Source organism: Parasteatoda tepidariorum, chromosome 6, assembly GCF_043381705.1.
Source record: "Parasteatoda tepidariorum isolate YZ-2023 chromosome 6, CAS_Ptep_4.0, whole genome shotgun sequence".
In the NCBI taxonomy this organism is placed as follows: domain Eukaryota; kingdom Metazoa; phylum Arthropoda; class Arachnida; order Araneae; family Theridiidae; genus Parasteatoda; species Parasteatoda tepidariorum.
Window position 1 is genome coordinate 1,268,638 of NC_092209.1, and position 13,364 is coordinate 1,282,001.

The following is a 13,364-nucleotide window of genomic DNA, read 5'->3' on the forward strand; positions in this document are numbered from 1 at the left end:
AGAACTCTTTTCCTATGGCAACACTTCACATGCTTTCCCCATGCGTGTGGAAAGTCATAGAGGAAAGAAGTACGTTAGTTTCTCTCTTGATTTTCATAGAGATTAAAATCTTTTAACTTGAAAAACTATATGGAACTGAAAACTACATTAAACATAGTTCTAAAGAAAAGTATCACGGAAATTTTTTAAAATATTTTTATTAAGTAAAAAGGAAAAATATTAAAAAAAGGGAAAATATCGTAGTACATTCCTATATAACTGAAAATAGGAGGAGAGGGAAGGGCTAAAGGCATGAAACCGGTCTCTCCCCAGATGGCGTATTCGAGTGTTGCGATCGCGAATAAAAAAGAGGTGCTAAAACATCCCTAAAGGACCTCAGCAAATGATACGCCTAGAATATCATCTTTCAAGAAACTCTGTTGTTGTTGCGCCCGTAAATGTTGTTTTTTCCTTTATACGAGAGACCTTGGGGGAGAACTGGTTTACATTATGCCAATGAAAGCTTCTTCCCATTTGTCTCGACACTCTCATTGAATCAGTGACGTGTTTTTAAATGTTGAAAGAATCTAGTGCTGATTTATGTATAATGTTACATAACGAAAATGTCCCTAGCAGCAAAGTAACTTGGGCCCTCATTCATGAATCTTGGATCAATAATTGTTCATAGGGCCCTATACAGATCTTTCCGATTCACCGGATATTTTACAGCCACTTTACAACCAATATCGGTTCTACATGGAATTGCCAGATTCCCCCAATATTTTATATCCATTAATTAGCCAATATAGGTTCTATATTGGCCTATTCAGGTCATTCTAGGACCCATATTAAAAAATCTAGACATCCCAATATGGGTCCCTCGGTGCATGTTCTCATAGGACCCCATAGTGAGCCCGAGGTAAAACTGTTGCCAGGGGCATCTTGAAATGCATTCTAATTTCTGATTTTCATTTCCTTAAATGAAGCATTTTTTAAAGTCGCCATTTTTTGTACTTGTTTTAAGTTGGATTAATTTGTTACTCGTTTCTTCGTGCTTGTCAGAATGCGTTAAGATAAATTAAAGTAGGGTTTTGAGAAAATTCATACAAAGATTTCTAATTTGAAGCAGGTTGAAAACAACAATTTAATCAATGAAATCTGCGCAAAATTATTTAAACTTAATCCTGATGACTCCTTCAGAAAACGACGCAGACTTTTATCTTCTGCTTACGCATTGTCCTTCTTTGAGTGTTTAAGGCACACAGAGGGGAAAAAGTAATACAGAATGCAATTAATAATTTTTTTTTATTTAATAATGGAAGTTATTAGACATTAAACAACAAAAATATAAACAGTCATACATAAAAATAATAATTGCTTATATTGAGTGAGCAACTCGGTTTCCTCTGTTTTTTATGTAAATTTTAACATTCCGCTCATCTTTAAATCATTTTGGCATACATTATTAATTGGTTGTTAATTTTAATTGAAAAATAAACTTTTTAAATAAACGGAGGAAATTTAATTATCCCAATAATTATCGCAGTATCAAGAAAGCTTCAAATATGAACAAAAAATAATTTTTTTGATGCACAGATAAATTTTAAATAAATGATTTCAAATCATCATAAGCAAAAAAATAAAAATAAACAAACACTATTAAAATACAAAATTAAAATTTTAAATATAAAAATAATATTTTATCTCTGAACAATTTTCTTAAATGTCTCTATGATTTTCTGATCAATGTGGATAATAAAAAAATAGACATCTTCTAGGACTGTTCAAATATTTGTTTAGGGCAACTTTGAACTCACCCCTTTGCCAGTAAATCACAAACCGTGCTTGCCCAAGAAAGTTGTAAACCTCGGCTTTTGCTTTCTCTTTGACTGCTAATATTAGGATTAAATTCAAATAAAACTAAATTTTATTTGAATTTTTTTAAAAAAAGCGCAAAACAAAATTTACATTAATTCATTTCATAAAATTTTGAACACAATTTTTTTAAGAACTTTTTGGGTTTTCTTTCTGTATTAAAAGATTTCTTGACCTCTGAAACTACTCAAAAAAATTTTTCCCAACTTTATCTTTCCTTGCACACTTTAGTCCAATTTTTTTTAATTTTTCCATTTGCAATTTTTTGCTTTTTAAGTCTCAGGCAAGCATTGCTCTGTAGTCAGCAAAAATAAGCAAATCACAAATCCCCATTAAGTAATATTTAAAAAATGCGTTATTAATAATTCAATTGCATAAGAATAATAGAAAATTCTGAAATGCAAAAGTCTAGCACAAAACATTTATCAAGAATAAGCATCGAACAGAATTTCACTTTTGAAGTATTCTAAAATGGAAATGGCTTTTCGAGTGGATATAGAACCAGCTTTCTTCAAACTTTCCACAGAATTGTTCAAAAACATGCCCACTACAGGAAAGTGGTAGGCAAAGCGGAGGGCGCAGATGGGGGTAACGTGAGGGCAGCTATGATAAAAATCAAACAAGAGCTGAGTGGAGGGATTGAGAACAACTGGTACGTCAATGAGGAAGCCATTTCTTTGCTCTTTCAGTATAATGTCTGACAGGAGACTCGCACTTTCCTCGAAAGAACACGAGAACAGAACTCGAGCGGATGGATGGAGATTCACATGCAAACTGAATTGCAAGTATTTAGAACTCAGCTTGTTAAAACTCGACACCCGCTTCCTACAATCTGTCTGTATGATGACAAAGGACTTCTCGAAAGCATCGCACATGAGTTTCACTTTATCTGTCACTTTGACAGGCATATTGGAGGCAGAAAACTCAGTGTCTAAAATTCGTTCTACAGCTAGTCTGTTGCTGATGACGTAATCTGCAGAGGTGAGTTGCATGACGACTGGATTCACACCGTATTTATTCCTCAACAATGAAATAATTGGCTTTCCGCCCGCCAGTTCTTTAGAGTCGACTAGAATCATAGGGCGATCGGGAAAGTTTACTTTCTCACACAACGCAGAATCCGATGCTTTGTCAACAGATTTTGCATGTCCATGCATTCCGGATGTGTAAGCGCTTAAATTGCAGGTTTCGTCAGATACAGAGTTTTGCATTTTGAATCTAGAGACAGAGTTGTAACAAGAACTGGTGCTTGGTTCGACACGACTAGCACCCTTAAAAGAACTTTCTACATTTTGCTTCTGTTCTGATTGGAACGCATCAAGAAAATCATCATTCCAATTAACATCAAAACTAAAATTGAAATTGTTCTCTACTTCCGTTTCCTGTTGATCAACCTTTACTGTATCAGAATTGTTACTATTTTTTATAGGTGTCACCATTTTATTTGCATTATTGAAAGTGTCTTTATCTTTTCCCACTAAATCGTCAATTCTATTTTCCATAACGTTTAATTTATCTGAACAAAAGGACGAAATACTTTCTTCGCTTTTTCTGCATTTTTGATTGAGAAAAGAGTTATTATTACTAGATATCTTCGTCACAAAATCATCATCTTCATCGGATGAGTCCTCACCCAGCGTTATACTATAAAATTTCTCATTACTGGGTACTTTTTTACTTTTTTCAATCAATCTGTTTTCCATTACAATTTCTTCATCTGAACTAAGTACAAAATTACTTTTTTTTCCGATTGGTTTCTCTATTTGCTCAAAAACAGATTTATCGCCAGATATCTTTCTTACAAAGTCATCATCACTAGAAGAACTGTCATCCATTGTCAAAATGCGCTTTCGTTTCTTCCCTACTTTCTTTGTTTCCACTTTTTCTTCTTCGGAACTGCAAAACTGTACGTCCTCATCACCAACGCAAAAGCTGTCAAACATGTAATCACTTTGCTCTAAATGAGAGGAGATTGGTACATCAACGTCCATCTTCAGTTTAAACCTCTGGGGCAAACCAGCACAGTTTTTAATGGATTGCAAGTACATGGCTCGCTGATTGGGTGAATTTTCCCTGACACTCGCGTCATCAATAAAACTTTCTTCCATGCACTCTTCTTCGAAGTTCTCTTCATCATTCCCATCTGAAGAATCTGATCCAGAAACATCAGCTTGGGAGAGAATTAAATTGTATTTCTTTTTTACTTTCCGCTTTTTAATGGCAGACGATTTTATTTTTTCAGGTGATGAATCCTCACTTGCAGAGTGCTGCCTTTTTAATGCAGACTCAGATAGAAAAGAAGCGGATTGTTTCAATTTCTTAAAATCAAAATCTTCGAATTCATTTTGACTTGACTTTGGCAAAGTCACCTGAATAGTTTTCTTCTGTGCACTTCGAGAAACTTTTGGGGCCGTATTAACAGAATGCTTTGATTGTACTTGGAAATTCTGATTTTGTTTACGTTTAGATAATTTGTAGCCTGTAGGCTGTTTAAATGTGAAATTATCTTTTCTCGAAGAAGTTGATGCTGCAGTTCTGCTGTCAAAAAAGGTCAAAGAGTCTGAACGTTTAATAGATTTAGGCTCATCAATTATGTCTTCAAATTTTTCATGATTTGAAGGGTGAAGATTCAGATCCATTTTCTTATTGTCAATTGTAAGGAGATATTTTTCTGAAGTCAATTTGCAACTGGGTGGCTTTTTAAACGTGAAATTATTTTGTTTCGAAAATGTCGATGGCTCAAACAGAGTTTTTGGAACAAGTTCACCTCCACAAGAAGACAGAGACTCTGAAAAATTGTTAGGTTTAATTAGGTTTGTAGCCTCGTTGGTTTTTAAGTAAAGTTCTCCATTATTTGAAGAGAGAAAAGTCAAGTTACATTTTGTATTGTTACTAGAAATGGAAAATTTTTCTGTAGATAACTTGCAGTGCTCAGTCTGTTTTGATGTGACATTTGAAGTCTTGGATAATGAAAATCTAAGCGATGCCTTTGTTGCAACTCTTGTGTCACAAGAGGACAAATGCTGGGAAAATTCAATTAACTCATGCTTATTTATTTTATTGTTGGATTTGTTATTATCTGAAGGGGGGAAATGACTGTCTGCAATGGAACATTTTTCATTTACAGTTTTAAAGAGTTTCTTAAATGGATCCTGATTTGAAACTAATTCTGTTGATTGCGCAAAATCAACCTCTTTTTTTAGAAAGATTTTACCTTCTTCAAGCTTGTGACTCAATGGAAGAACTTGCACAATATCATCCCCAGGTTTCAACTTATTAAGATCCTCAACAGAATGATGCATTCCAGTTTCTTCGTCTGCTTGATCAAAAGAAATATCGAAAAATAGCTTGTCTATGCAATCTGGAGACAACACAGTCTCGTGAGTAGTCTTTTCAGTCGATATGTCGGCAGAACCCCTTTCATCAAAAGATGAAAATTTGATGTCAGACAAATCAAAGGATAATTTCTCACAAAATGCTTTGTTACAATCATCCATTTCCTCCTTGGAATCACACACTTGCATGGAATTAGAGTCCTCATTCAAACTGTTATTGCGATATAGGAATCGAGACGCACTTTCCTTCGGAGGAGTGGGTTCGATTTCTTCATCTGAGCTTTCAAACAAATTGACTTCTATAATATTTTCTCCCATAGGTTTATTATTACTATTATTTTTCAACGATTCAAATTTTTCTGTACTATCAATAAACGACAACATTTGAGTTAATGAGTATTCAGTGGTTTCTGAATTGTTTCTTTTTTCCACTACAGATTGTAGTGTACTCTTGTTTCTAATACCAGTCTGAGAAACTGTTTCAGCTACAGGTGAAATGCTTTTATCAGCATTGCATTTTGTGGAATTTTTATGATTGTTTGTGTTGAGAGATTTAGTATTTTTCATTTGGTTCTTAAAATCTGTTCTAGAAACAGAACTCAAGGAATCAATTTTACAATCCTTTTTGTATTCTTTTTCGAGGACAACCTTTTTGACAGTCAGAGGTTGAGTAAGTGAGCTTTCAAAGGAGTTGGAGGGAAGCTTATGATTTGAAGACAACTGATCCAGAATAACAGATACATCTTTATTTATTTCAGTTTTTGCTGGTGTGTTATTCATTGCAACCTCATTTAGATTTTCAAAATCATCTTTGAAGAAGCTGTTATTTTGAAACATATCAAAACTAACATCAAATTTCAATGCCTCAGGAGAATCAGTGGAATGTTTTACAGAAAAAGTATGTCTTTCAGCAGGATAACCCTCTTTTAGTGGTGAAGTGTGTTTCTCAGCAGGAGGTTGAAAACTATGGGTCTCTTTAAGTGGTGAAGTGATTCTCTCGGCAAGAGGTAGATAATTATTGATCTCTTTTAGTGATGAAGTGAGTTTCTCAGCAGGAGGTTGAAAACTAACCTTTTTTAGTGGTGAAGTTAGTTTTTCAGGAGAAGATAAAACTTTCAAAGGAGAAATATGTTTTTCAAAAGCAGTTTCAAAATTATTGGTTTGTTTCAATGGGGAGGTCTGTTTCTCAAAAGGGGCTAAAATACGCAGGGCAGAAGTCTGCTTCATAGCAGGAGAAACATAATGTTTAGCTTCAATCAATGGAACAGTAAAATCTTCATCGAGAAGTGGTGAGCTGCTAAAATTATTTGGTGAAAATGTAAGCTTCTGTGCAAGGAGGGGTGAAGTATTATTGAAGTCCTTCATAGAAAAATTGTGAGGAGGTGAAGGGCTGAAGAAAATATTAAATGAAGCAATCGGTGGATTATGGTTGGTAAAAGGAAACTTATTTCCATCAACTTGAAGACTATTTTTAGTAGACTCCACATCTGGCCTGGTCATAAAAAATAAAGATTCATTAAAATTTTCTTTTATGACTGAAATAGAAAATTTCAAATCCAACTCCTTTGTTTTCTTCTTCAACTGAGCTTTCATTTTCTTATTCAAAATGTGCAACGTGGAAATCATTTTCCTTTCTCTCTCAGCTAAAGGTTTAAAATCAAGTGAAATGTTGCCGGCAGAAAGTTGCAGATCTTTAATATTAGGGGGTTTTTCAATATTAAGTATTGCAGTTTTAGTAGGTGGTGGTGAAGCAGAGGTTATGCCAAACAGCCTTGAGAGAAGATTTCTTGACTGTCTATTATTCTCTAACTGATTGAGCTCCCCTTCTACCTGAAAATTAATGTTTTCAGGGGGAGAAGAAACCGGCACCACAGGATCAAAGAAGTTGTCGTCATCACAAAGGTCCACAAAAACTGGGCTTCCAATGCCACAACGGGATGAACCATCGATTTCCTGATCAGTTTCCATTTTTGAATGGGTGGGAAAATTTATTTCTTCTATAGTTGTAGAAAATAACAATGTTTTAGAAGAATGTGTTACGTTGTGTATTCTCTGGGGTCTTGTTTGCCACAAAGACCATTTAGACAGAGAAAAAATGGGTTCTCTTTCCTGAAAGAAACAAAAACTATTAGATTTCACAATTTTTATACAGTCACCTAAGAAACAGTCGTCCAATTAACACTTTGGAGTAGGAAAACTATATAGAATAAGGCAAAAAATTAATTATAAAAGCTATTGATTTATTTTTTATTGTTCATAAAATCTTAGTACTTTATATATTATTAAGGTTATTAACTATTTAACTTTAAAAAAACTTAATTTCAGGTAAAAGTTTATAAGAACAAATACTCAGATTCCCCCCTCCCTAAAAATATTTGAAATGCTTTTTGATCTAATAATATTTGCATTTTAAGATTAGGTTTGAAGGGTTGATTTTTAAGATGCAAATTAATAATGCTCTTTAAAAATTAAGCTTTGAATTGCTTTTTAAGAAAAGTTTCTCACTATAAATGGTGTAATCACTGTAACAGTTATGTGTAAACTTAACTGCTTACCAAGCATTAGGATTTGGTTTAAAATTATACTGAAACTTCGATGCGCACACTACTTTTTTATTGAATAACATATGATGAATAAAGCTAAGACAACATCTAAAAAATATAAGTAATGTCACATTATAATAAAAAAAACTTAATTCAGTTTCAAAACACTGTGAAGGGTGCTTCCTTATAGTTCATTATTATAGTGCTTCATTTGTAATTCTTGTTTCCAAATTGCAAAGCATTACCTGGCATAAAATTTTCTGATTTTGAAAAAGAAAAAAAAATCTTTCTAAGAAATACTTTTAAGCTAAAACAAGTTTACATTTTTCTTTTTTTCAATGTGCCTCTTTTTCCTGACTTAATAAGATAAAAAGGAAATATAGATAAATAAAATTTTAACAAGCTATTTATTTTTCTTCGTATAAAAATACTCATTATAAACTTAAATATATTTTTTACACCATGAAATATTATAACATTCTTGCAATGTTTCAGTCCAATATCAGAATTTAGTGTCTCATTCTGCAAAGTCTTGGAAGACAACTATGTCGACCTTTTTTTAAAAATCAAAGAAAAGACAAAATTCACATTTTTGAAACATTTATTTATTTTTTAATATTCATTCACTAAATCATTCAAAACTATTTTTAGTTATCCATGTAAGAATTTTCTTACCTGTTCATCATCATTAGTTTTCAGGCAAAGAAATTTTGACTTTGGTAAAAGACAGGAGTTAGATTTTGTAATTTTGTAAAATAAATTATACTCTGCTAATTCCTCTTTACTTAAGTAGGCACCTACGGCAGATTTCCCTAAAAAATTATTTAAAATTATTAATGATCAAGTACTTTTTAATGTTACTCATTGTCACACAGAGAAGATAAAGATATCAAAATTTACAATTTAGTAAGCACAAAATAAATTTACAATATTGAAGTTGGTTGAGTAACTGCAATGAAGTTATCTAACACAAAATAATTATTTTCAGAAAAAAAAATCTCACCTAATTCTACACATGCTTTAAAAAATACACTTGAAATATAGAAATGAAAACTTTTATATTAAATTATAAAACAGCACTTAATTGATAAAACTTATAAAACTTTAAATAGATAAAACTTTAAAAGCTGTCAAGAATTTTTGACCTCCAAAATGATTTATAATAATTTATATGGTTAGATTTAAGAATAATTCAATGCATAATTGTAAAAAAAAATAAAGGTTTTTACTTTGTTTTGATTCTTTTTATTACACTTTTTATTACATATTTTTACATTAAAATTTTTTATTATTATTATTATTGATTGATAAATTTAAAGTGTTTAGAATTATCAAACAGGTCTTTATCCAACAACAAACAAGTCATTATCCTTGTGCAGTTGCCGTCACATAAATTCGTTTAATTAAGATTCCAATAGTTTTTGGATAGTTCCGCGATGTCAAATTTACTTGCGTAGTCAAGGTTTACACAGTAAATATGATCAAATTTGCGGTTATGGACGTAGAAGCTACCTTTTGGCGATAATATCGGGTTTGGTGAAAACGAGCGAAGGGATAATCCCAAAGTACGAAAATGGTCGCCGGGATTATCCCGAAGTACTGAAAAAACTTATCCTTGGTTTAACACATTTTAAGATTTTGAAAGTTATTTATTAAACTACAATTTCATCCTCAATTAATTAAACCTCTCTAGGTTTCAAAGTTGATTTAAACAATACAAAAAAAATTTAATTACAATTTATTGTTGTAAGAAAGTGCAAGCAAAAAAACATAAAACTATTGTGTGACAAATTTCATCCTGAACCGCATGAAAATAATGTCAACTGCTCTGCTTTGGGCAAAAGATTTTATTAAGTGGTAAAAATTAGCTAATAAAAATTGCAGAGCTTCAGTTACTTCTGAAAAAATTTTAAATATGTGACCACAAAATAATTTGATCTAAGTGACATTTTGCATACATGCTTCAAGGATTTATGTGCAATGTAGGGAAAAATCACTCCAAGTCACATTTTCTAAACCAAGAATTAAATTATATATAGATGCTACCAAGATTGACCAAAATCAAGAGAATGTTGACTTTCACCGGTGAATGACAAAAATCACATGTCGCTTTGGTGAATGTCCAAAATATTTGTTATATCCGATTTGATATTAATTTATTCGTTGATATTATTATATTTATTCGATATTTTAATATCTACTGAGGATAGATTAAGAGATACATCAGTGTTGGAGTACCGATTAGATGCATACTGGGTAGTGGCACTTGACCTTAAAAAAACATTGAAGTGGGGCATACCGGGCAGTGACACTTAAGTAGATCTAGTATATATTTCCGACATTTACCAAAGCGACTATGTGATAGTCGACATTCTATGAAAGTCAACAACCATCAATTTCGGGCATTCACAATAACATATCGTAACAAATTTTACAATAACTGCAAAAGTTTTTCTCCACAAAGTGGAGCAAGTTGGCATCTTTGTGATAGTAATGTCATAAAAATTTAATCTTTCATGAATTTAAGAGTATTAAACAACATAGCAGACACTTTTAAAAAGTTTCTATGCTGGGTTCTATAAGGATGTTTTTATATCACACATGCATAAAAATATTTGTATAAATTACATAGAAGAACATAAAGTCAAGTCATTTCAAGTTATCATGAACGGTTACAAATATCATAGGAGTTGCAATTTTCAGATGTGTTGTCTGCATCCAAGTTTTCCAATTTCTCTAGCCAACACCTGAACTGTGATCGTGAAAAAATCTCTAAATTCTTGGAACCATTTCCTGTTTTTTTGTAATTTCTTCTTGTTTTTCAAATAGGTTAATAAATTTGTTTTTACCCTGACCAAACAACTCTGATATGGTATCACAAATTCTGATTTCAAGAAAAAACAGAATACAGTTAACATTATTGAATGATTTGGTTGAATAATCAAAGAACTTAGTAGAAGAACCAGCCAAGTGTTATTTTTTTTCTTTAATTGTGATTTCCAGGGGGGGGGGTTCATATTTTAGTCTTAATTAAACATGTAATATTCATTTATATTGCTGAAACTATTAATTTTGAAGATACTCAATGAAAGAACCAGCTAAAAACATAATTTGAGATTTCTTTGGATGGAAGAATTGACTAAGTGACCTGCAACAACAAATAGTAAACAAACAACCCTAGAACATCACTTGCTTGGCATGGAATGCTAAGGTGCCGGGAGAAAAAAAATTGGTAAAAATTTATAAAATAGCAGCTTTCATACATTACGGAGGAATATATATAACTTTTACGAATCAATAAAAAAAAGACAAGAAAAAATAACCCTTAAATAGCTTTAACATATATTTTTTTTCGTTACTAGTACACGTTAGTTCATATTTGAAGCACATTGCTCTGGTAATAAATTAATTTTTTCTTCTAAGCAAAATCCGGTTGAAAATTAATATTATTTCGTGCTTATGCTACTTTTTCAGTTAATTATTGTTACTGACTGAATACTCATGAGTTGAAATAAAACTAAATAATCAACAAATCAGTAATGATCAATATTACGAAAGCATTCACAAATTTGTAAAAGATATGCGGACAAAATTAAATAATTTTACAAAATACCAGTTTTTTTTACTTATTGTTATTTTTTGCTTTTCCTGATGGTTTTACGTTTTTAGATTAAGCAATACATGTTTTTAGAAATTTGTCCTCTCAAAATGACGATTAACAATGTTCATCATCATTTGGTATTATTCAAGACCAATAATAGTCAAAAATTACGATAATCATCAATTTTCTGAGGTACTTATCCCATGCAGTAGGCTGTAAAAAACTGATTTCCCCAGTTGGTATCGTGATAGGTATATTACATAATACATATGAAGTAATATAATATCAGTAATACCTCAAAAACTTCCCTATTTTTTTTGATTATTAGTTTTCAATTCAAAATAAGAAGGGTATCCTCAACAATCTTTAAGATTAAAAAATTAAGTGTTCAATCCAAAATGATATATTTGACAAAACTAATGGCAACTTTTTTATAAAAATTTGTTTCAGATAAAGTCGACATAAGAAGGTTCCGTGGTTGTTAAATGCATTTTATGCAAATGCTGATTAGTTTCACTTAAAAGAATTCTTCTTGAAGGTGAATGTGACCATGTTCTTTAAACAGATGTTTTCCTGTCTTCTAGTTTCAAAGCTAAGAAGTTTAAAATGAAAAAAGCTGCCACATAGATCGGTGTTCAACAGTGAAAATTCGTGAATTGGTTACTAAACAATGAAGTAAAATGAGAATCACGTTAGTAATCATGATTGCATAGTTTTACCACGATAGAAAAATACCCAAGACTGTTTTATAAACATTTTTATAAATTAAAAAGCGCTATTGCTTTGCATGTGTAGAAAATTTATGTTTTGAATTAATAGATGGCGTTGCCTACTCTTTTGTTTTGGCTATTCTAATGATTACTTTTTGTTTTGTTGTTATTAAAGAATATGAATTCTTTACCTCTCTGACGCTTTTTTTACATGGTGCCGAAAATCACAAGAAGATGATTAAAAATATTTATTACTGAAGAGGGGTTCGTTTGAATTTGATTTTGAACTTTTCATTGAAATTATTTCTTTTTTCTTTATTCGATTAATTTGTTCTGAATTTGAAAATGTCTACTGAACTTTCAAAACGGAAGCAGAAAAGAGGTGCAGTCAGAGCATGGACGACTAGATTGTTGGGCGAAATCGAAAATGAAATAAAAAATGAAATTCCGAACATTGAAACTTTAGATGAATTACTGGCTAAACTTATTGAAAAGGAATCTTTATTGAAGGAACTGGATTTTAAAATTAAAGATTTGATTGATGCTGACGAAATTGAAAAGGAATACGAACAATCCGAAGAATATTCTGATAAGATTATTCTTTTAAAAACGAAAATTTCAAGAATTTTATCTTCGTCATATGTTAAGTTGGATATGGAAAACCGAAAGAACGATAACGAAAGTATTTCAACCGAAATTATATTTGAAGAATTTCAAAATGTTCACGTAAAATTACCGAACATTAGTATTGAAAAATTCTATGGTGATGTTAAACTATGGAACAACTTCTGGGAACAATTTAAATCGACTATTCACGAAAATAAGACTTTGAAAACTGTCGATAAGTTTGTGTATTTAAAGTCATATCTTGGGGGGAGCTGCTGCAAGAGTTGTGAATGGACTTTCGATTTGTGATTCTAATTATCTTGCAGCCATTGATATTTTACAAGATCGCTATGGAAGAAGTGACTTAATTATTAATGCTCACATGAACGAACTGTTAAATTTAACTGCAGTAAAGGTTTCTAGCGATGTTGATGCGCTGAGAAAACTTTACGATAGCATTGAAATTGAAATACGAAGTTTAAAGTCTTTAAATGTGATGTCTGAAACCTATGGAAATCTACTCTGTCCAATATTGATGAAGCTGATTCCTGAAGATATAATTTTGGATTTCAACCGTCAAAGAACGAAGGATTCTACTTGGAATGTTGAAGAATTGTTAAAATTTATTAGAAACGAAATTGATTGCCGTGAACGATTTACTCTCAAAAAATTCAAGAAAAGAAAATCTTAACGAAAATTTTAAATTCACTCCAGA

The 13,364-nt window shown here is 31.6% G+C and overlaps 1 protein-coding gene across 3 annotated transcripts in view; it reads right to left on the reverse strand.

The window, feature by feature from the left end:
* Positions 1–1,265: 1,265 nt before the first annotated feature.
* The window catches only part of LOC107437034 (FA complementation group M), a 71,273-nt gene continuing 59,174 nt past the window's right edge, over positions 1,266–13,364 (reverse strand). For all 3 annotated transcript variants that reach the window (XM_071181566.1, XM_016048899.3, XM_016048898.3), the window contains 2 exons: positions 8,408–8,544; positions 1,266–7,298 (listed from right to left, as the gene is read on the reverse strand). In XM_071181566.1, the coding sequence (XP_071037667.1) occupies positions 2,280–7,298; positions 8,408–8,544 (5,156 nt within the window). In that variant the 3' untranslated portion in view covers positions 1,266–2,279. The remainder of the gene's footprint in view (positions 7,299–8,407; positions 8,545–13,364) is intronic.